Source organism: Ziziphus jujuba, chromosome 11, assembly GCF_031755915.1.
Source record: "Ziziphus jujuba cultivar Dongzao chromosome 11, ASM3175591v1".
Classification (NCBI taxonomy): Eukaryota; Viridiplantae; Streptophyta; class Magnoliopsida; order Rosales; family Rhamnaceae; genus Ziziphus; species Ziziphus jujuba.
In genome coordinates this window covers 14,663,987-14,688,221 of record NC_083389.1, presented here as the reverse complement: position 1 = coordinate 14,688,221, position 24,235 = coordinate 14,663,987, and the positions used below count along the sequence as shown (strand labels likewise).

Here is a 24,235-nt window from a genome sequence, read left to right as displayed (position 1 = left end):
TCGGGGACACCTAGGTAGAAAATTTTCATCATCTGGATGTGAGAGAAATTATGGCTTTTCTTTTTATTAAATTGATACTTCTACTTAAGAGACTAGGTCAATCAGTTTTATCAAAAAATTATTTTTATTTGTATTAAGTCTTTAATAGTTTTAAAAAGAAAGATATATTAAAAATTTCTCAGTTTATGAGTTTGATCTCATATTACCTATTATTTGTTATTTATTTAATGATTTTACATTGTATACTCTCATAATATATATGTATATATATTTGTTTTCTATAAATTCATGTTTCTAGTTTTTTCTACTTCAATTATAACATTGTTTATCATATAAAAATAAACCACATATATATTTTAATGTGCATTCTTTAATTTATTTTAGAACAATTAATTAAAATTTATCGCTTACATAATTCATTATCAATAAAAAAAATATTTATTATAAAAATATACTTCACAGAGTTAAATATATATATATATATATATATATATTTATAATAATATTAATGTTAAAAAATGTATATAACAATATATATATATTTATAATAATATTAATGTTAAAAAAATGTATATAACAATATATATATATATATATTTAACAATATTATTTTTATAATGTTAAAAAAAATAATAACAGTATTTGATAAAGACCTTACAACAACAATTTCCTACGATCTCGTATAGAGTTGTCAGTAGTCTCAACAATATAAACTTGTGAACCACAATTAATAGAAATAGGTTCACTGCTCTGGCCACTTATATAGAATCCACCTCTGCTTCCTTGTCTCAAGCTCCCTCCATCTCTTATCTCCAAATGGAAGTTTCAGGTGCCAGAGCCGCAGTGTACGTGGGTTTGGTTAGCATAGTAATTGCGTTGGCATGGAGGGTGTTGAACTGGGTTTGGTTCCGGCCAAAGAGGCTAGAAACGTTCCTGCGACAACAAGGCCTTTCTGGCAATTCTTATCGATTTCTATTTGGAGACGTGAAGGAAAGCTCCATGATGACGAAGGAAGCAAAATCAAAACCCATGAATCTCTCTCATGATATAACTCCACGTGTCCTTCCCCATCTTCATCAAACGGTTTCAAGTTTTGGTAATATATATATATATATATAATATATGTATATATATATATATATATATAAATATAGATATAAACATAGAAAGATTCTATAATCAGAACTATTCACATAGAATTATTTACAGATCAGGTGTAAAGCCGATGTAAAACTTAAGTAAAATTAATTTTTTTAGAAAAATCAATGTTTTTTTCTTGTAAAATGTTGGTTTTTTTTCTAAATAAAAATCTAATTTTTTTTTTGTGTAACATCGATATTTTTTGCTGGATACTTTTAAAAAAAATTGATGTATTTAATTAATATATTGACCTATTATCAAAAAACAATAATACGGATATTTTTACTCAAAATCTAGTATAAAAAAGTTAATCATTTTAAACGATGGGTTCCCACCTATGCTCCAAGGTGAGAAATAGTTATTTATATATATATATATATATATATTTATTGCCATGACTAATTACATAAAGTAATGTAGGTCACAACTCTTTTATATGGGATGGCCCCACTCCAACCGTGATCATTAGCAATCCAGAAGATGCGAAGGATATGTTCCCCAGATATGGTGATTTTGAAAAGCCACGTTTAGGTTCACTTGCAAAGTTGCTAGCAACAGGTCTTGCAAATTACGACGGTGAGAAATGGGCTAAACACCGCAGGATTATTAATCCAGCATTCCACATGGAGAAGCTGAAGGTATTCCATACTTAACTATTATTATTTATCATTATTTTTTAGACTAATTTGAATCTTGCTCAATGGCCAGTTTCCAAATAACTTCATCTACACATCTACTTCTAGATATATGCAGCAGTTTTTTTTTTTTTTTTTTAATACATACATATTCTACTAGCATATAACTCACCAAAAAAATTTCAACTAGTATATATAAAATATACACAATCGGACTAAAGGAAAGAGGAAAACAGAGAGATAGTGGTAGGGTAGGGATATATACATAATATAAATCAAGTGGCTTAAAATATAGCAGGGAAAAGATCAGAAGGAATAAAATAAATGGCAGAGAATTTAGAATCTTTTTAGTATTCTTGATTGGGAGATATGCTTAAGCAATGGAAAGTAGGCTTTTACTATTTATTTTTAAAATTTTATTATTCATCATCATTGTTATTCATCATCCAACTTATACTGGTTGAGAAAAATATTAATAACTTATTTTTAATATTGTTTTATTATTATTTTATAATTAAAATTTTAATCTAAAAAATAAATTATTATTATTATTTGTTAAATTATTATATATCAACAACAAAAATTCATTAATCATGGATCACCAGTGATGAGATATAATATTCTTCTTGTGTAATATTAATTTAGAACTAATTTTTATGTAGACCAATTATTTTTGAATTTAAAAATTAGATTTTTCGACCAATTAGTTTGGTTTTTAATTTTTACCTTATTGAATTACGCACTATTTTATTTGATTTTAAATGAAAAAGTTTTAAAAAATACACATGGATATGTTTGAGTAATCATAAAACAAAATTAATTGACCTAAATTAAAAATTTAAAGGTAATATTCACCTTTCTACCAACCCTAAGTTTACTCCGAAACTAACGGTTAATTATTATTATTACCTTTTTTTTTTTTTTTTGTTTGGTTGAATGGTTGATTATTATTAATTTTTTTTTTTTTGGGCTGAATTTGATTATTATTACGTGTGTGCTTAACATAGAAAATGGTACCAGCATTTAATGAATGTTGTAGCGAGATGATTAGCGAATGGGAGGCTTTGGTGTCAGAAGAAGGGTCATGTGAGTTGGATGTGTGGCCCTGTCTACAAAATTTGTCGGCTGATGTGATTTCAAGAACAGCCTTTGGGAGTAGCTACCAAGAAGGAAGAAAGATATTCCAACTGCTACTGGAGCAAATTGAACTTGTAGTGGCCCTTTTTCAGTCTGTTTGCGTTTACATTCCAGGGTGGAGGTAAATAAGTCAATCAACATAAAAAAAAAAAATTAATCAATATCTCAATCTCCTTTTTAATATATATATATATTTATTTATTTATTTATTTATAAAAATCTTGTATGGTGCGAACCTTTCACATACTTCGGACGATCCATTTATAAAATTATTCTATATTTATATATAGGCCTTATTATATTAGATTTTTACACCATCGTATAACAGACATCATCCATAATAAATTATATATATATATATATATATGTTAAATAATGATATGTTAAGGATATTTTGAAAATATAATTTAAAATGTGAAAATGTATGAAATAATGAAGGTTTTACATCAATTAATAATTTAAAATTGAAACTTTCATTATTTATCATATTAGTAATATTCAACACAAAATGTGAACTATATTATGTTAATAGATCGAAACTATACAAATAAATATGTGGATATATTACATTGTATATCTTTGAAATTTTTTTTTATTACTATCGAATATTTTCGTGTTTAATTTCATGAAGATATCTGGTTGTAATTAAGAGAAATCTCAAAAATATGCAGTGTAATATATCCATAAATATATATGTGTATATGTACAAATAGTATTTAATAATATAAAATGTGCATGCAGTTTCCTGCCTACAAAAATAAACAAGAGGATGAAGGAAATTGACAAGAAAATAAAATCTTCACTCGAGGAGGTAATCAACAAAAGAAAGAGAGCGATGAAAATGGGAGATGGAACTAAAGATGACTTATTAGGCATACTTTTGGAGTCCAACTTTAAAGAAATCCAACAACATGGAAGCAAGCAGAGGTTTGGAATGAGTACTGAAGATGTGATTGAGGAATGTAAGCTATTTTACTTTGCAGGGCAAGAGACCACCTCAGTGTTGCTTGTTTGGACCATGGTTGTGTTGAGTATGCATCCAAATTGGCAACACCTTGCGAGAGAAGAGGTTTTGCAAGCTTTTGGAAACAACAAACCAGACTTTGATGGCTTAACTGAACTTAAAGTTGTAAGTATATTTTGCAAGTTTTTGGCAACAACAAACCTATTAAATAATCAGTTAGTCTTTTATCAAGTCTTGATTGGAAAATCATCATAGTCTTTATTATTAATCTTTAAATTGCTTCAAATATTAAGATACAAAATAGTTTTGGTTGTCCAAAATAAGTTGAGGGATGTATTAAAATTCTAAAAAGATAAAATAACTCTAATCTAGGTTCATTTAAATTGCAAGCATAATTTTATATTTCAAGCGTTGAAGTAATCGAAGTAATAGAGGTTACAATAAAATCATTAAAACGTCTAAGCATTATTCATTATACATATATATATATATATACATATATATAATCTATTAGGTGAAGGGCTTCACCCAATAGTATAGTTTTAATATACATGTAATAAATAAGATATTAAAATGCTCAAAATAAACTATTTTATTGAGTTAGTAGATGATTTATATATTTATACACTTTGCACTTTATACTCATCCTAAAATGTTGGACACACACACACATATATATATATATATACACAATTGTTTTCACATTTAGATATGTAAGTTTTAACAAATTACATATAATCGTGCTTAAACATATGACATCCTGATTTTGTTAAAATCAAAAACAAAATAAAATATCCAAATTTGATAATATATGTGCATATTGACCGAACGAGTGAGAATTGAAAATTGTCACGTGCAGGTTACAATGATTTTGAATGAGGTGCTTAGGTTATATCCACCAGCGTATACATTTTATCGAAATGTTGACAAGAAGACACAACTAGGAAAGTTGACATTACCAGCTGGAGCGCAGATCACTGTACCAACACTGCTTGTTCATCATGACAAGGAACTATGGGGTGAAGATGCAAATGAGTTCAATCCGGAGAGATTTTCGGGAGGAGTTTCAATGGCCACAAAGGGTCGATTATGTTTTTTCCCTTTTGGCTGGGGACCTCGGATTTGCATTGGGCAAAACTTCGCCCTGTTGGAAGCAAAAACGGCTTTGTCAATGATTCTACAAAGCTTCACATTTGAGCTATCCCCATCCTATGCTCATGCTCCACACGTTATCCATACTCTTAAACCACAATTTGGAGCTCATATTATTTTACACAAACGTAATTAATACTATAAAATTATGGATAATAAACGTGTTTATATATGTACTATTCATATATATGTTTGTATCAATTAAAACATATGAGTGGTTTTGGATGTAATTGTTATATATCGTATATATGTCTGTATCAATTAAAACATATGGGTGATTTTGGATGTAATTGTTAAATATATATATATATATATATATGCTATATTTATATGTATGTATATGTGAGTTCTGTTACAACAATAACCCAAAAAAAAAAAGGGAGGAAGCTTTTTTCCTTTTCCCTGTTTGTGGAATAAAACCGTCATGTTGCCCTGCAATACTAGGCACTGAATTGATTATTCAATAATGTGGCAAAACAAAAGTGATATATCACTATTTTATGAGTTAAAAAATTATTATAAATAAACGTTCATTCATCTATTAGAATTTTTATATGGTTTTACACATATTACCTGATCAAAGGTATACTTGATTTATATATATGAGTATAATAAAATACTAAAAAAATTTAAAATCTCAGTGTCTATAGCGTTTGTAATTAGCATACTAACATAGGCATGGAGATTGCTGAATCCAGGCCAAAAAAGCTCGAAACATGCTAAGACAAAGTAGTCTTACAGGCAATTCCTATCGGCTTTTTTTAAATTTTTAAATTTTAAATTTTATTATTATTATTATTATTATTATTTTTTTAGGACTTGAAGCAAAGCTCCATCATGTTAAAAGAATCAACATCCAAACCCATGAACCTCTCCGATGATACAGCTCCACGTGTCCTTCCTTTCATCCATCAAACAGTGAAGAATAATGGTATCCAGCTTTTGGAGTCATCTTACCTTCCTTTTTTTTTTTCTTTTTTTTTTTTTTTTCAAAAATGCAGGTAAGAATTCTTTCGCATGGATTGGTTCCAGTCCAAGTGTGAATATCATGAAGCCAAAAGGTTTGAAAGACATCTTCACCAAGTTTGGTGATTTTCAAAGCCCAAACAAATCCACTTATCAAGTCCTCTGCCGTTGGTCTTGCAAACTATGAGGGTGAGAAATGGACTAAACACAGAAAGATCATCAATCCAGCTTTCCATCTACAGAAGTTGACGGTGTTTTTTATCTTTCCACTCAATCATAGAACATAAATATACAATAAATGTGTAAATTGTTAGACAAGCTTGATGTACATAATAAATCCATCAAAACAGCTTAAGCTTGATCTTCAAAATTTGTCTCAAGATGCCATCACTCGAACAGCATTTGGAAGTAGCTATGAAGAAGGAAGAAGAATATTTCAACTCCAGAAGGAGCAAGCTCAACTCACAATTAAAGCTGTACAATCTGTCTACATTCCAGGATGAAGGTAAAAGTAAAATTCAATCTTGTTGAAGTGTTCTATTTCTTGTATAAACAGTAACAAGGATTGTTTCTGAGTAGGTTTCTGCCAACTAAAATGAACAAAAGAATGAAAGAAATTGAGAAACAAATATGAAATTTACTCAAAGAAATAATCAACAAAAGAGAGAAAGCAATTAGAGCTGATGAAGAGACTGAAAATGACCTATTAGGCATACCTTAGAATCTAACCGCAAAGAAATCCAACAACATGGGAACAACAACAACAACGTTGGGATGAGCATCGAAGATGTAATTGAGGAATGTAAGCTGTTCTACTTTGCGGGCCAAGAGACTCAGCTATTCTACTTTGCGGGCCAAGAGACTACCTCAGCATTGCTTGTTTGGACAATGATCTTAGCGTTTCCAAATTGGCAAGATCGAGCAAGAGAAGAGGTATTGGTGGTCTTTCGTAACCAAAAAACAGATTTTGATGGCCTAGATCATTTAAAGTAGTAAGTATGATAAACCTTTTTAATCTAAAGAACTATCTCTTCCACCCCCCCCCCCCCCCCCCCCTTCTCTATTTTTTTTGTTTTTATTTTTTGTTATATTTTTTATAAATCCACAGAGAATCATTTTCTTAGGTTAACATGATCTTCTCATTGAGATTATACCCACCAGTAGCTTATATATCTTGAACGAACAGATTATAACCAACAAATATTGAAAAATTGTCATTACTAGCAGGATTAAAGGTCTCCTTGCCCATAATCTTTCTTCACCATGACAAAACGCAATGGGGGAATGATGCAGACAAGTTCAAACCAGAGAGGTTTGCAGAAGGAATTTCAAAAGCCACGGAGAGCCAAGTTTCATTCTTTCCATTTCGGCGGGGTCCCAGAATTTGCATTGGACAAAATTTTGCATGCTATTATAGAAGCCAAACTAGCTATACCTTTGATCTTACAGAATTTCACATTTGATCTTTCACCTTCCTATTGTTAGGAAATCAAGGTATGAGGCACACAATTGCAGTTAAAATTAGAAAAATAAAAAGTTTATGTATAAAAATATTCAAATAAAATACACATAAAATAATTAACAATTATTAAAAAAAATTATTATAATAAAAAAATAAATAATTTCTCTCTAAATATGAGAAGGACAATTGATAATACTATTACTTTTATAATAGAAAAAAAAAAAAAAAACACACACATACTCTCTAATAAAAAAAAAAAAAAAAAAAAACGCAAGTCCCCTTTATAATTCCCTCTCTAATACTTTCCTCTTTCTCTTTGTTTTCTATGTTTCTCTCACACCTCAAAATGGAATTCACTTCTATGAGATGGAATCAGCTTGCTTCAAAATGGGATGGATGTATATATAGATGTTGGAGGCGGTGTAATATGGCGGTAGAGAAATGGAGTGATTTAATTGAAATTGCATTCTCCTGCAAGCTGCAGTTGAAATCATGCTTTGCATTAATTCTTTGTCAACACAGCTACAAAATTCTATATTCTTCCACGTCTTTGTCTAAGTCAACATCTTAATTAAGAAAAGCCAAAAAGTGGCTTTAACCACCACACCTATGCTCATGCTTCTTTTACTATTGTAACCTTCCAACCACAACATGAAGCTCACATTATTTTACACAAACTCTAGTCCTAAAATCTACTGTGAAGCAATAATTTTTGACAATATTGTTGCAATTCAGATAAGATAACTTAAATGTAAAAATTCAGCATTCACAAATTGGCCTTTTATATATATATATATATATATACACACACACATAAAAAGGCTAGAAATTATTGGTTCCCTTCTAAATATAAAAAGCATTGCCGGAAACATTAAAATTTCATTGAACTCCCAAAGATACAACAACAAAAAAATAGAATAAAATAAAATAGTGAATCATTTTCCACGTCAAAGATCTAGGAAAAGAAAAGCAGCTGACTTTTTTGTAAAATATGATTAAATTTATTTTTTTTCTGAAAAGAATGAAATGTACAAAGCCTCTGTATTCATGCAAGCCACTACAACTGCAAAGACGAACATTGATGAAAGGAACTAATGGAAGGCTGCCGTTTGCCCGCAACTGTACACCGCACTCTTTTTTGCTCATATGCACTCAGAAATTACAAACCTTAAAATTCACTCTTATTTATGGGTTGGATTCTTTTCACTGTAATGTCTACTTTGCCCTTTCTCTGTTGATTAAATTACAATATTGCAGTTGGGGATTTTGAATTGTGGGTTGGACTCATATTAATGGCCCAAAAAGGCCCAGTTGGGCCTCGCACTTCCGCCCGACGGTTTTCAACAAATGTCCATGAAATACGCAAGAACAGAAAATTAAAGTGTGAATACAATAAATCATATTAAGTAACCTTTTCTTATGTATTTTTTTTCTTAAGAATATATAAGTTCCAGCATGGTATGGGGAATTTTTTTTTTCCCATTTTATATCTTCAACATTATTTTAAAACCATTATTAGGTTATATTAAATTTTGTATTAGTTTTATTTTCCTAGAAAATACAGTTCAGTTCCATTTTTAAGCACCCACTTAATTTTCATATGAAAACAAGGTGTAGTAATATGGAATCATGGATCACGATAGTATCAATTAATAAAGGATTTATTTAGAGCATAGAACTATATTGAATTAAATATATTATATTGAATAGAACCGTTTTGTAATATAATATGTTGTATTGTATTAATACTGAACAACTTCGCACTATGGTTTTTTTCTTAAAAAAATAATTTTAATAAGAAAAAAATAAACAAATTTGATTTATTATTATTATTATCATTATTATTATTATTATAGAAGTTTATTTTTAGAAATAAATACATTATTTAAAATAGATTAAATATATTTTGTTATTATTACTCATGTAATTTTTCTAAATAATTACGTTATCCATAATATTATATAGAGCTTTGATTGTTATTTATGGTAATAGTTACATTATTTAAACATATATAATATTAAAAGAAGTTATAAAAAAAATTAACATTTTCAAAAATATTAAATTATCCATAATATATTAAAATGAGTTTTGTTTATTATTTATGGTAATATTTCATTATCAAAGTTTTTTAAAGATGTTACATTATTAAAGTTATATAATATTAAGAAAATTAAGAAAAAAATTTACATCAAAAAATAGAAAGCAATTTTTTAGAAAAATAAAAGTCCATAAGTTTTATATTTTCCAACTCATCCGGACAAAAAACGACGTTTTAAGTGGGGAAAAAAATCAATCAGCTATAAACTTTTCAAGCCAAAAAAAAAAAAAAAAAAAAAAAAAGGCAAAAGCTAAGGCTAGGAGTGGGCAAAACCCGAATCGGCCCGACCAAACTGACCTATCCGAACTATTTAGTTCGGTTTCGATTGGGTTAAGTCTTTAAACGAGTTGGTTCGGTTATGAATATAAAAAATCCGTTATGTTCAGTTCGGGTTGCGGATTGGAAAAAATTTTACCCAACCCAACCCGAACCAATCCAATCCATCTTACATAATATGTTTTATGATTGAAGATTGATAATTAAAAAGGCCTAAAGAAACTTTATACAATTTTAGTCCAATGTGTAAAATTTATATTTCAAAATAGCATAAATAAACTTGTAAAAAAAAAAGAGCATAAATATAAAAGTTTGGGCCGAGGTCTATCATGAGGTCCAAAACGATCCAAACCGTGAATCCAATCGAAACTGACCAATGGCCATTGATTTGGTTTTTTACAGATTGAACATGAAGGTCGGTCGGTTCGGTTTCGTATCCAATCCAAATCGAATTGATCGGTTCGATTTAAAAAAATATAAACCGAACCGATCTACACCTAGCCCACCCTTACCTAAGGCAGTGATTTTCGAAGAAAAAGAAAAATAGTGAAAAAAAATCAATCCAGCTTAAATCAATTCCATGGGTTTATTTTATGTAGTGTACACGCGATAAGATAAAAGAGGAGCTTCTCTCAGTAAAAGTTCAGAATTGATACTTTTTTTTTTTTTTTTAAAGATAAACTGAATCCCTTTATTGTTGGAACTTCAATTTTTATCATTCATATCTTTTTTTTTTTTTTTGGTAATTCATCCAAACAACACTCTAAGAGTGTAAATTGATATTTTCAAAACCAGCATTGTTTAATTGAAATAAAAACAAATCAAATACCACATCCCCAAGGTATAACCCAATGGTAAATTTAAAGTTTACTAGCACAGTAATTCGAGTTTAAATATTCATACTCTCAATAAAAAAAATTTAATAAGAATAAGAATAATACTAAAAGTTAAATACCACACAATGATATATATAGCCTCACTAGACTATATGGTTATATATAACATCACCAAAATATTTCTGACCACAATTAATAAAAATAGGTCCACCGGCCCATGTACTTATATATATCTAGCAATTCGTGTTCGTGGGTCGTGTTCATGTCAACCCGCTTAATAATCATGCCAAAAATACCTAACCCGAACACGACCCATTTATTAATCGTGTCAGGCACCTAAAACACTAATCCGACCTGTTTATAAACAGGTCAACACGACACAACCCGTTTAACACGATTATTTTAACGGGTCGTGTTGACCTATTAACCCGTTAACCTGAAATTGACCTATTAACCCGAAAACTAACCTATTAACCCGTTAACCTGAAAATTAACCTATTAATCCGAAAAGATTTTTTATTTTTTTTTTATTTTTATGTTTTGGTTTTATTAAAGATGTATTTTTTGTTTTTAAAAAATTAGTAATAGAAAATTATTTTTATAAAATTTTTAATTTATAATATTTTTTAGTTATTAAATATTATATTAGTGATAAAATATTAATTTAAAATTAAATTTAAATGGGTTGTAATAGATGTATAATCGTGTCGGGTTGAAACTGACACGTTTAATAAATGGATCGTAACGGGTCAATTTCAAGTTAAACAGGTCAACCCGAAAATGACACGATTAATATTCGTGTTAAACGGGTTGACCCGATTATGACCCGAATTCATTTATAATAAACCCAAATTCATTTATTCCGTATCGTTTTCGAGTCGTGTCGCCGTGTCATGACCCAAATTGCCAGGTCTATACCTATATAATACGGTATAGAATTGTACTCTCTAGCTCCCTCCATCTCTTATCTCCAAATGGAAGTTTCAGCCAGAACCGCAGTGTATGTGGGTTTGGTTAGCATAGTAATTGCATTGGCATGGGGATTGTTGACTTGGGTTTTGTTCAGGCCAAAGGTTATTGAGACAACAAGGTCTTTCTGGCAATTCTTATCGACTTTTGTTTGGGGACCTGAAGGAAAGCTCCGTGATGGTAAAAGAAGCAAAATCAAAACCCATGATACAACTCCACGTGTCCTCCCCCTTCTCCATCCGACGGTCAAGAATTTTGGTAATATATATATATATATATCTTTCACTTTTCATGTATGCTTCCATTGATTGCTATTTAATTACACACATACACACACAGAGTAGTACCGAAAGATTCCACTAAATCATTTCTACAAGTACCGTCGATAAATAAACCATAAATTTAACATAAACCATGTACAACATTGACGGCATGCATGGATCCAAAATCCCATATAAAACACCTTACACACACACACACACACACACACACATATATATAAATAGTGTGGACTAACTTCGGATCGATCATTGCTGGAGAATTATCCCTATATGAAACAACGACCAACTAATTTAACTATCCCAAAAATGACTTTAATGGGCTGAATTGTACTATTGGACCAATTTTCTCGCTAGTGGATCCAAACATCCGAAGCCCAAACATGTTGCACAAATGTCTTGGCGATCTAGCTACAATACTTGAATATTCTTCATCAGGGCATGGTGTATTTTTTCACAAACTAGTTGTCTTAGTGTGGTTCTTCTGTTCACACTGCATTTTCATTTAAATTTACTAAAAAACCCCCTTCTTTTTTATATTTTATTATTAATATTGGGATGAGTATTGAAGATGTAATTGAGGAATGTAAGCTATTTTATTTTGTAGGCCAAGAGACTACCTCATTGTTGCTTGTTTGGACCATGATTTTATTGAGTAGGTATCTTAATTGGCAACATCGCGCAAGAGAAGAGGTTTTGCAAGTGTTCAGTGACAAGAAACCGGATTTTCATGGCTTATCTAATCTTAAAGTTGTAAGTGTATATATATATATATATATAGTCTATTATGCCCATTATAGTTGGCTGACACGCCTATTATATGTTAGGTATACAGATTCTATTACCAGTAATAGAACATAGCATTTTGCATACTTGACATATGATGGGCTTATAAACCCACTATTAAACATTTTTGGAGTCTACAACTATTCACTCACCCGTTTAATTAAACGGATGAATATTTTGAACTTCAAAATTCAAAACGAATTTGATGAGACCAATGGAGTAATGAATTTGTTTCTTCAATTATATTCTAGCTTTTGAGAAAAAAAAAATGGATACTTTAATTGATCTTTTTAATTTCTCTTTGAAACTCTGTATATGTTATTCAGATTTATTAATATGACAAGTGACCAGTGAAATTTTGCATATGCACTAGTTACTATGATATTGAAAGAGGTTCTTAGGTTATATCCATCGGTGGTTTTAGTTGACCGAATGGTTCAAAATAAAACACAACTTGGAAATTTGACATTACCACCTGGAGTGCGTCTCTACCTACCAATAATGCTTGTTCATCGTGATCATGAGCTGTAGGATGACTATGCAACTGAGTTCAATTCAGAGAGATTCTTAGAAGGAGTTTCGAAGGCAACAAATGGCCGCTTTGTTTCTTTCCTTTCGGCCGGGGACTTCGGATTTGCATTGGGCAAAACTTTACTATGATGGACGCAAAAATGGCTTTGGCATTGATTTTACAGCACTTCACATTTGATCTATCTTCATCATATGTTCATGCTCCTTTCACCATCATCACTCTACAACCACAATTTGGTGCTCACATTATTTTGCACAAACGTTAGATTAATTAACAGTACCATAAACCTCTATCTTCTTAATTAGAGTCCAAATATTTTATCAATCTTTTTTTGGATAATGACAAAAATATGTACCTCCAAGTTTTGGCATATATTAAAACTTTTATAGTTTTTTTTTTTTTTGGGGGGGGGGGGCTATAATCCAATCACAAACTACTATTTTTTTATACGATAATTTTAAATTTGAATCCCCTCTAAGTTGATAATAAAGAAAAATTTTAAAGCATTTTTAACCATCCTGTCCTACCTAGACGGTATTTTTACTTGCACATGCCTTAACTCTTGACCTCCTTATTGGAACTCCAGGCATAGTCTCTAAATTGGTACATGCTCTTGCTGTTGCTGCCTGTTTTCTATGTTTGGTTTCAACTTAGTTTGCACTTCATATCCATTAAATGAATAAATATTAATTTAAAATTTTTATAGATAATTATAGAAGGAATGATATTCATAATATAATCAATCCACCTTTGAAAATTACCTTCTTGAAATTATTTAAAATTGTTTTCATATATTTAATTTAATAATAGAATAATTTAAAATACACTTTCAAAATAAATATCCAAATTGTAATAAAAAAAAAAAAGGAAGAAATTGTATAAAATTAATAATTGCAACAGAAGTAAAATTTGACATATTGGACCACGTGTGACGTATTTGATTCATGCTTAGTGCCGTGCCGTTTGGAAATTCATGCTTACTAAAGTTAAAAAAAAAAAAAAAAAAAGTTTTTTGGTAGATTTTTCATACTCAATTTTCTAATTTAACCTATACATTCATTTATAGTTGGGGAATTCGGATCTTCTTTCCTCACCCTGTGTCTATCCCATCAATGGTGACACATCCTCTAAACTTTTTCGAAGGATGTAAACTATCTTCTTCTGTCTTTCATTAAAAATCCCCCTTTTTTTTTTTCGTTTCGATTTAAAAGATCTCAGTAGAAAATTTTCATCATCTCGATCTGAGAGAAATTATGGCTTTTCTTTTTATTAAATTGATACTTTTGCTTAAAAAGTTATTTTTTTTTTCCTTTTGTTGTAAACCAACAAAAATTAAAGCTATATTCACCACAAAAAAAAAAAAAAGAAAGAAAAAAAAATTAAAGCTAAAATGAACAACCCATTACTTAAGAGGCTAGGCCAATTAATTTTTCATGATCGGATATGCTGAGAGCTTTCATTATTATTTTTCGCATCTAATTATTTTCATATTGTAAATGATCAGACAATTAAAATCCTAATTTTTAAAAAAATAAGTGGGAAAACTTCTCTTTAGAGATATAAAAGTATTTTTAATGGTGGATATCATTTTTTTTCTATATTACATAAAAATTAATATTATTTGAATTTAGATAGTGTAAATATATAATCAATTTTAAAATTAATATTTTATAAAAATATATATATAAATTATTTATGATTATTAGTTAATTATATTTTTTATAAACTCATATTTTCAAAAATTAATTTTTAAAACAAATTTTAGTTTTTTATAAAATTTTACAATGTTTAAAAAGTCTGTAGAAATAAATATTTGTCTTTTCAATATTTATGCAATATCAATTTAACATTAATTTTAGATATTATCATTTATAAATTTTTTTTAAAAACATTATCCATATTAGCTTATGTAGTAATAATTATTTTTACAATTTACATTTTCAGAAAAAATGTTTTAAGTGTCATTTTAAAAATCCTCTAAACTAGTTACATGGATTTTATAAAAAAATAAAATTTATTCTTAATTTGTAATATAAAATTTAATTTAATTATTTTAAAGATTTAAAATTTTTATTATTAACCAAATATTACATGAGATAAACAGAGCAAGCTAATTCTAAAAAAACTATAAATTAGTTATGTGGATTTTAAAAAAAGATAAAGTTATCCTTAATTGCCTAGATGGGGCTTAATATAAGGCTCAAACTTAAGAGCTATCCACTAATGTTTGATATAGTTTTTTGTGAAAAATCATCATTGTTTTAAAAATTCATCAATTAAAGAGGCGATTTTTTTTTTTGTTTTTAAATTTTATTAAGTGGATCTTCAATAATGGAGATATTCTAGATTGTCCGTTTAATTAATTTCATTACTAAGAACTAACTTTATGTGGTTAAAAGTCAATTGATATTAATGAAATGTTTAATTTCATTCGTTGTGATTAATTATGCTAGGTGTAAAACTTTAGGAGAATAGATGTTTCCTAATGATTATGTGACCAAGTTGGCTAGCTCGCGTGGTCGACAGCCACTACCTGTGCCACAGTTGCGCGGGATCGAGTCACGGGTGGCAGAGCATAGGGGACAGCAAAACAAAAAAACAGGTTTTTGTCAATATATATATATATATATATACATAAACACGTGTCCATGTGAGAAACGCATTCAAAAAAAGAATCGAAAAAAAAATTGTACAGCTCGTGTCCAGTGTGTGAAATACATCCAATCAAATTTATTGGACGAGACGTCTTTCACAAAAAAAAAAAAAAAAAAAAAAGGGACAAAGACTAGATGAAATGAACCTCTCGATTATTATCAATTCCAAAAAATAATAATAATAATAACAAGAAGAAAATAAAAGAAAGTGTTATCAATCTTTTAAAGAAGACAAGCTGATTTCACGATCTCCCTCGTTTAATCAAGAAAAAATAAAATGTATATAGAAGTAAGATAAGCATGTACTATACTAACAATTAAAATTGATGAAATTTTAAAGGTTGGATTTCTCATCAAAATTATTATCAAATTGTCTTTTATTATTATACACACACATATATATATATATATATATATATATAAAGAAATATTATATCTAAGACCTTTTGAATAATTTAAGGTTATGATCATCTTGACGTTCTCAGGGATTTTTTTTTTTTAATTTCTTTTTATGATAACGTTCTCATGGAATTTGTATATAAAAATAAGACTCAATTAAACGCATGCACGCGCATGGAAAACTTGTAAGTGGTAACATTGATTGTGACACTAAGGAAGTGATAACATTGATTGTGACACTTAGGAAAACTGTTCAAAATACTGATGGGTATACAGTGTTACCCCCCACACAGACATACACAGATATATATACGTATATATACAGATATCGCCTAAATTATTCTCAAACACCTAAATTATTCTCAACTTCATCAGCAAAAACTTCTAACCTCATATATATATATATATATATATATATGAAAATGGAAGTTTCATTTGGCACAACTATAGTGTATGTGGGTTTGATAAGCATAGTAATTACTTGGGCATGGAGAGTGTTGAAGTGGGTATGGTTGAGGCCGAAGAAGCTAGAAAGGGCCCTCAGACATCAAGGTCTCACTGCCAAATCCTATCGCCTTGTCTATGGGGACTTGAAGGAAAGCTCCAACATGTTCAAACTGGCAAATTCCAAACCCATGATTCTCTCCCATGATATAGCTCCTCGTGTCCTCCCCTTTATCTACCAGACGGTAGAGAATTTTGGTAATATACTTAACTACTATTTTCTTATCTATCCGTCCAATGGATAACCATTTTTGATTTAGCTAAATAAGAGATTTTTCTCCTAACCAATTATTCCTATATATAGTTAATATTTATAGACTGTACATCTCTGTATTTTATTTTTGTAATGTTACATTATATATTTTTATTAAAAAAATTATTATCTATATATATACATATATATGTATATATATTTATCATTAATTATTATTATTTTTTTAATCAAATAGTATTACAATATTATGAGTTGGTATATTGAAGATTATAATTATAATTCATTTACAAACCCTTTTTCTTTTTCTTTTTTTTGGTTAAGATTTTTTTTTTTTTTTTTTTGGGGGAACTTTTTTGGGTCTAAGATTACAAGGCCAATTTCATTACGACTTTTAAATTGAATCTTAATTGTAAACAATGCAGGTAAGGATTCTTTTACATGGATTGGCCCCACACCAAGGGTAATCATTACGAACCCAGAGCAACTGAAAGACATCTTCAACAAATTTAGTGATTTTCGCAAACTGGATCAAAATCCGCTCACAAAGTTGCTGGCCAAAGGCGTTGTAACTTACGAAGATGAAAAATGGGTTAAACACCGAAGAATTATCAACCCTGCATTTCATTTTCAGAAGTTGGAGGTATTTATTTATTTATTTTTCATATTCTTAAATTTTGACCTGAGGAAGTTCCCATGTATCTTAACCTTTTTGCTTATATATATATATATATATATATATTTTTTGATAGTTTTAATATTAAATTTTTTATTTATTATTTATTGGATTAAATTAAAAATTAGAATTTAAAATTAAAAACTAATCAAATATGGATTTAATAATACATTTATTTTTGTTTGTTTTGGGTGAAGTAATAATCATTTTATATAAGGATGACAACAGATGAGCCAGAGTCGAGGCGGCCTTTCCCGATTCCCACCTTCCTCATATATTTAAAACTTGTTGATATTTTCATATATTTTCAAAGCAAAAAAATATATATGTATACGTGTATATATAAATTATAAAAAATAAATAATGATAACATTTTTTATTATATATATAAATGGGGCAGAGACTATATTCCCTAGCACTGCCTCAACAGTCTGTGATGCAAAAAAAATTAAAAATTAGTGTTTGTGACGTTGCTATGTCATCCATCATAGATTTCGGGAGATATATATAGTGGTTTTGATATTGTGTTTGATATCATGTGATGTACAGCATTTGTTACCAGCATTTGCAGTAAGCCATGGAGAGATGATTAGCGAATGGGACAAGATGATGATCTCCAAAGAGGGATCATGTGAGTTAGATGTGTGGCCTTATCTTCAAAACGCGACCGCGGATGCCATCTCTCGAACTGCCTTTGGAAGTAGCTATGAAGAAGGAAGACGAGTATTCCAGCTCCAAAAAGAGCAAGCTCAACATGTAAATGAAGTTTCGCGATCTGTTTACTTTCCAGGATGGAGGTAAAATTAACTAAGGTGCTTTTGGTAACGTAATCGGTTTTCAGTTATTATTTTTTTACTTATTATCTGACTGTGTGTAATTTGCTTAAGTTAAATATTAATTACTTATAGTTAATTTTGTTTAGATGTTTAAGTTAACTATAAAGTTAATTAAGGAAAAAAAAAAAAACATAAACTCCAAATTGAATACAACTTTAAATTATGTTGATTTTTGGTTTGTTTTGATTTTTCTCTTTTCAATTTATAGTTGTTTAAAATATTTTACACAATATAATTATTAGCTATCATGATTGGATAGAAAAAAGCAAAAAAAAAAAAAAAAATGTTATCTAACGACACCTAATTAAACTTTATAAATAATTAACTAAAAATATATTTATTTTTGTTTTGTTTTTCTTCTGCATGTATGTAAAAATATAACGGATTAAGGTTGGTTCATGCTATATATATATATATATATAAATATATATGTGTGTGTGTGTGTGTGTGTGTGTAGGTTTCTGCCTACAAAGAAAAACAAGAGGATGAAGGAAATTGACAAGGAGATCACAGCTTCACTCAGGAATATAATCCATAAAAGAAAGCAAGCAATGAGAGAGGAAGAAGAGACCAAAGATGACTTATTAGGCATACTCTTGGAATCCAATCGTAAAGAACAACATGATGGAAACAAGAAGAATATTGGAATGAGTACTGAAGATGTGATTGAGGAATGTAAATTATTTTACTTCGCAGGCCAAGAGACTACCTCGGTGTTGCTTGCATGGACCATGGTTTTGTTGAGCATGTATCCGAATTGGCAGCACCGTGCAAGAGATGAGGTTTTGCAAGTCTTTGGTAACAACAAGCCAGACTTTGATGGGTTAACCCACCTTAAAGTTGTAAGTACATAACACACACACACACACACACACATATAGTAGTCTCCTCGTTTGGTTCCACATACTTAATTTATTACATGTCATTCAACTACGTAGTTAAAAATTAACTAGATATTCCATTGTAGACATGGAAGCGAATGAATGGGGAAATAGAAAAAGAGACAAATCGTGTATCTGACATCATGTAATCAATGTTTATATACACATCTATATTATGGTGGATGTTTGAAGCCCAATCATATATAATTGGTAAGATATATTATTATGGATTATATGTAATTAAGTGTTGACTTCCACCATGGTAAAATTATATATATAGTCTACTACTCTATACTCTCACTTTTAAAATATTTTTGATATACATATGCATATGAATGAATATTATTTGTGACTATCTATTATATATTAAGGTGACTATAGAGTCCTGACCATTGGAAATTATTACCACATTGTGCAGGTTACAATGATCTTCAATGAGGTTCTTAGATTATATCCTCCGGTAGTTACAATGGAGCGAAAAGTAAACAAGGAAACACAACTCGGAAAGCTGACCTTACCAGTTGGAGTGCAGCTTTCCCTTCCTACGCTGCTTGTTCATCATGACAATGAACTCTGGGGTGATGATGCAACCGAGTTCAAGCCAGAGAGGTTCTCCGAAGGGGTGTCGAAGGCGACTAAAGGCCGGCTTTGTTTCTTTCCTTTTGGTTGGGGACCCCGGATTTGCATCGGGCAAAACTTTGCTATGATGGAAGCAAAAATGGCTTTGGCATTGATTTTACAGCACTTCAAATTTGAGCTATCCCCATCCTATGCTCACGCTCCTTCCACTACAATTTTACTTCAACCACAATTTGGTGCTCACCTTATTTTGCACAAACGTTAATTCGTTTGTACTATAAAATTATCCACTATATATGCATATGTATAATGCTCACATGTACTGGATACATATATACATAAACACATCCCTAAATGTTTTCTATAGTTCAAGATTAATCTTAAGGGCTTTTGAAACTTTATTGGGTTTGAAAAGCAAATCCTTATAGGAGGTAATATGATTCAGCAGCTTGGTATATTGTTTGCTTGAAAGACAGCAGCTACTTTATCCTTATTTTGATATTTTAAACTTTTTTTATTTTATTTCTTTTGTCTGTTTAATTATAGTTTGCTTCACCAAGAATTATGGTACTAAACGATGCACTTAGTGCCCAAGGACTTATTTACAGAACTTAAAAGGTGGGGTGCATTGATATTTTTGAAAAGACGTTTTGGAAACTCACTACACAGATCAATGTATTCATGGAGTTCTGAAGCTTAAAACTTCATCTCCATTTGGAGGTTTTATTTCAATTAGACTTCTACAATATAATATAAGTTGTTAAACTGATGATATGAGTCGTGCACAACATTGACGGCATGCTGGACCCAAATCCCATAAAAACCATATTATATATATAATCTTTATATGATGAGGATGTTTACTCGTTTTTAATTTGTAAATATATATTAGATATATAATATGTTATCTAAAAAAACGATAAGATAATATGTTATGTAATATAAACTTATAAACTTATAGACATTCACATTATAAAAAAATTATATATATATATATATATATAAAGAGATTCTATGGTTAGGTCTGACCAGATTAAAATGGTGCGGTCCAAAAATGTGAAAAAACGACCAATACTAGATTTCAACTTATCCAAGGAACGACTCATATATTTTCTTATCATACGTGAGAAAATATCAAATTCAAAAAAAATTCCTTCAACCCTTCCGCTTCAAAATATCATTTCCTTTCCCACTCGCACTACTATTTCACATAAACTTGACCTTTTCAAAATTTTCAAATAAAATTCACCATCTCTCAGCGTTTCAAAATTCTCAAATAAAATCTACCATTTCCGCAATTCCAACCCCAGATATCTTTCTATTGCTTCCACCACATCAGCCTTCTGCTCGACAATCCAAAATCCATTTAGAGCTTGGGTTAAAGGTTAGTATTTTTGAGCCATTGTTTATTTTATTTTATTGTGAGCCTTTGGTTTTTTTTTTTTTTTTTTAGTGTGAACAAAAAACCAAAAAAAAAAAAAATGAATGACATCAATAACCTGTAGAACGCCACCGGCTTATGTACCAAACAAGTGGGCATTTTCCTTCAGATTAAAAACTGCTCTTTCTCGGTGGTCCAGAGTAGTCTCGACATGGCCGAGAGCGAAGTCACGGTGGTGACTGTATCGTTGTCCAGAGTAGAAAGGGTGTCTATGGCCTTGATAATCGAGTCTCGTTTGGTTGGGTTCTTTTGAGTCTTAAGGCCCCGATTTTAATCGAATATGAGGTTGAGGAGTTCCTACTTGGAAAGTTTCGATTGAGCTGTGAGGGACAAGCAGGTGATCATAGAGGAGTTAGAGTGGTGGGGTTTCAGAGAACAAGAATTGAAATGGTGGTGTTGTGAGTTAAATTGAATATCGAAAAGAAGGAGATTTGAGGACGTAGAATTCTAGAAGCTTTAATGCTTTTGTAAAATTTTTTAATTTTTTTGTTATTTTCTTTTTTTTAATTCCTTTGTAATTTTTTTTTTTTTTTACAAATTTCATTCAAAATAATAAAATTCAAACTTAACAAAAAAAATTAAGCACCAATTGAAAATTTCAAAATTGAAAAGATAATCCCAAAAAAATAAAAAATTAGAGGTTTAAAGCCAATGCTTTTACATCCCAACAGTATTGGCTTTGGTCTCTTAATTTTTTAAAATTTTTTATTATTTTTTTACTTTCATTTTTTTTTTAAATTCCTTTGTAATTTTTTTAAAATTTTTGCAAGTATCATTCAAAATAATAAAATTTAAACTTAACAAAAAAAATTAAAAGCCAATTGAAAATTACAAAATTGAAAAGATAATAAAAAAATTGGGCGACCAAAGCCAATGTTATTACATCCCAGCAGCATTGGCTTTGGTCCCCCAATTTTTTAAATTTTTTTATTATTATTTTTTTAATTTTTTGTAATTTTTTTATATTTTTGCAAATATCATTTGAAAAGATAATAAAAAAAATTGGGAGACCAAAGTCAATGCTATTACATCTTAGCAGTGTTGGCTTTGGTCCCCTCAATTTTTTGAATTTTTTTTTTATTATTTGTTTAATTCCTTTATAATTTTTTTTTATACTTTTACAAGTTTCATTCAAAATAATAAAATTCAAACTTAACAAAAAAAAATTAAGGACCAATTGAAAATTTCAAAATTGAAAAGATAATAAAAAAATAATCTGGGGGAACAAAGCCAACGCTATTACATCCCAGCAGTGTTGGGTTTGGTCCCCAATTTTTTACAATTTGTTATTATTATTTTTTTAATTTCTTTGTAATTTTTTATATTTTTGCGACTATCATTCAAAATAATAAATTCAAACTTAACAAAAAAAATTGAGAACCAATTGAAAATTACAAAATTTAAAAGATAAGAAAAAAAAATTGGGGGTCCAAAACCAAAACGCTATTACATCCCAACAGCATTGGCTTTGATCCCCTAATTTCTTAAATTTTTTTTATTATTTTCTGTTTTTTAATTCCTTTGTAATTTTTTTTTATATTTTTGCAAATATCATTCAAAATAATAAAATTCAAACCTAACAAAAAAAAAATTGAGGACCAACTAAAAATTACAAAATTGAAAAGATAATAAAAAAATTGAGAGACCAAAGCGATCGTTATTGCATCCCAGCAGCATTGGCTTTGGTCTCATAATTTTTTAAATTTTTTTTTATTTTCTTTTTTTAAATTCCTTTGGAATGTTTTCATATTTTTTCGAGTATCATTCAAAATAATAAAATTCAAACTCAATAAAAAAAATTGAGGAGCAATTGAAAATTATAAAATTGAAAATATAATAAAAAAAATAGGGGACAAAAGCCAACGTTGTTACATCCCAGCAGCATTGGCTTTGGTCCCCCAATTTGTTACAATTTTTTTTATTTTTTTAATTCTTTTGTAATTTTTTATAATATTTTTGCAAGTATCATTCAAAATAATAAATTCAAAACTTAACAAAAAAAATTGCGGAGCAATTGAAAATTACAAAGTTGAAAAGATAATAAAAAAAAAAAATGGTAGACTAAAGCAAACGCTATTACATCCCAACAGCGTTAGCTTTGGTCCCCTACTTTTTTACAATTTTTTATTATTTTCTTTTTTTTTAATTTCTTTGTAATTTTTTTTATATTTTTACAAGTATCATTCAAAATAATAAAATTCAAACTTAACAAAAAATTGACGATCAATTAAAAAATTAAAAATTAAAAAAATAATAATAAAAAAAATTTGGGAACCAAAACCAACGCTTTTATATCCCAACAGCGTCGATTTTGGTCCCTCAATTTTTTATTATTTTCTTTTTTGAATTACTTTGTAATTTTTTTTTATATTTTTACAAGTATCATTCAAAATAATAAAATTCAAACTTAACAAAAAAAAAAAATTAAGAACCAATTCAAAATTACAAAATTGAAAAAATAACAAAAATGAAATTGGGGGACTAAAGCCAATGCTTTTACATCCTAAAAGCCTTAGTTTTGGTCCTCCAATTTTTTAAAACTTTTTATTATTATTTTTTTTAATTTGATTGATGAAAATATAATAATGAACCAAAAAAAAAAAACAAAAACAAAACAAAAGGGTGTTTGTGTTTAAAAGTGGACAAAAAAAGGAGGAAATTTTTTTTTGATAAAAATATGATAATAAACAAAAAAAAGAGGATTTGTCTTTAAAATTGGACCCAAAAAAAAAAATTTTTTTTGATGAAAATATGAGAATGAACAAAAAAAGAGAGAGTTTGTGTTTAAAATTGAACTAGAAAAGAAGAAAAAAATAGAAAAAA

At 29.1% G+C, this 24,235-nt stretch overlaps 2 protein-coding genes across 2 annotated transcripts; both read left to right on the top strand.

The window, feature by feature from the left end:
• Positions 1–728: 728 nt before the first annotated feature.
• LOC107432743 (cytochrome P450 CYP72A219) lies at positions 729–5,363 on the top strand. The gene is made up of 5 exons (XM_048466067.2): positions 729–1,096; positions 1,561–1,778; positions 2,783–3,033; positions 3,654–4,041; positions 4,736–5,363. Exons 1-5 carry the CDS (start codon positions 817–819, stop codon positions 5,162–5,164), a joined length of 1,566 nt encoding a protein of 521 aa, XP_048322024.2. The 5' UTR covers positions 729–816; the 3' UTR covers positions 5,165–5,363.
• Positions 5,364–16,590: 11,227 nt separating this feature from the next.
• On the top strand, positions 16,591–20,493 carry LOC107432742 (cytochrome P450 72A397-like). Its single transcript, XM_048466176.2, has 5 exons — positions 16,591–16,986; positions 17,425–17,642; positions 18,225–18,472; positions 18,969–19,353; positions 19,811–20,493. The coding sequence occupies exons 1-5, from the start codon at positions 16,701–16,703 to the stop codon at positions 20,234–20,236; spliced, it is 1,563 nt and encodes a 520-aa protein (XP_048322133.2). The 5' UTR covers positions 16,591–16,700; the 3' UTR covers positions 20,237–20,493.
• The last annotated feature ends 3,742 nt before the right edge of the window (positions 20,494–24,235 follow it).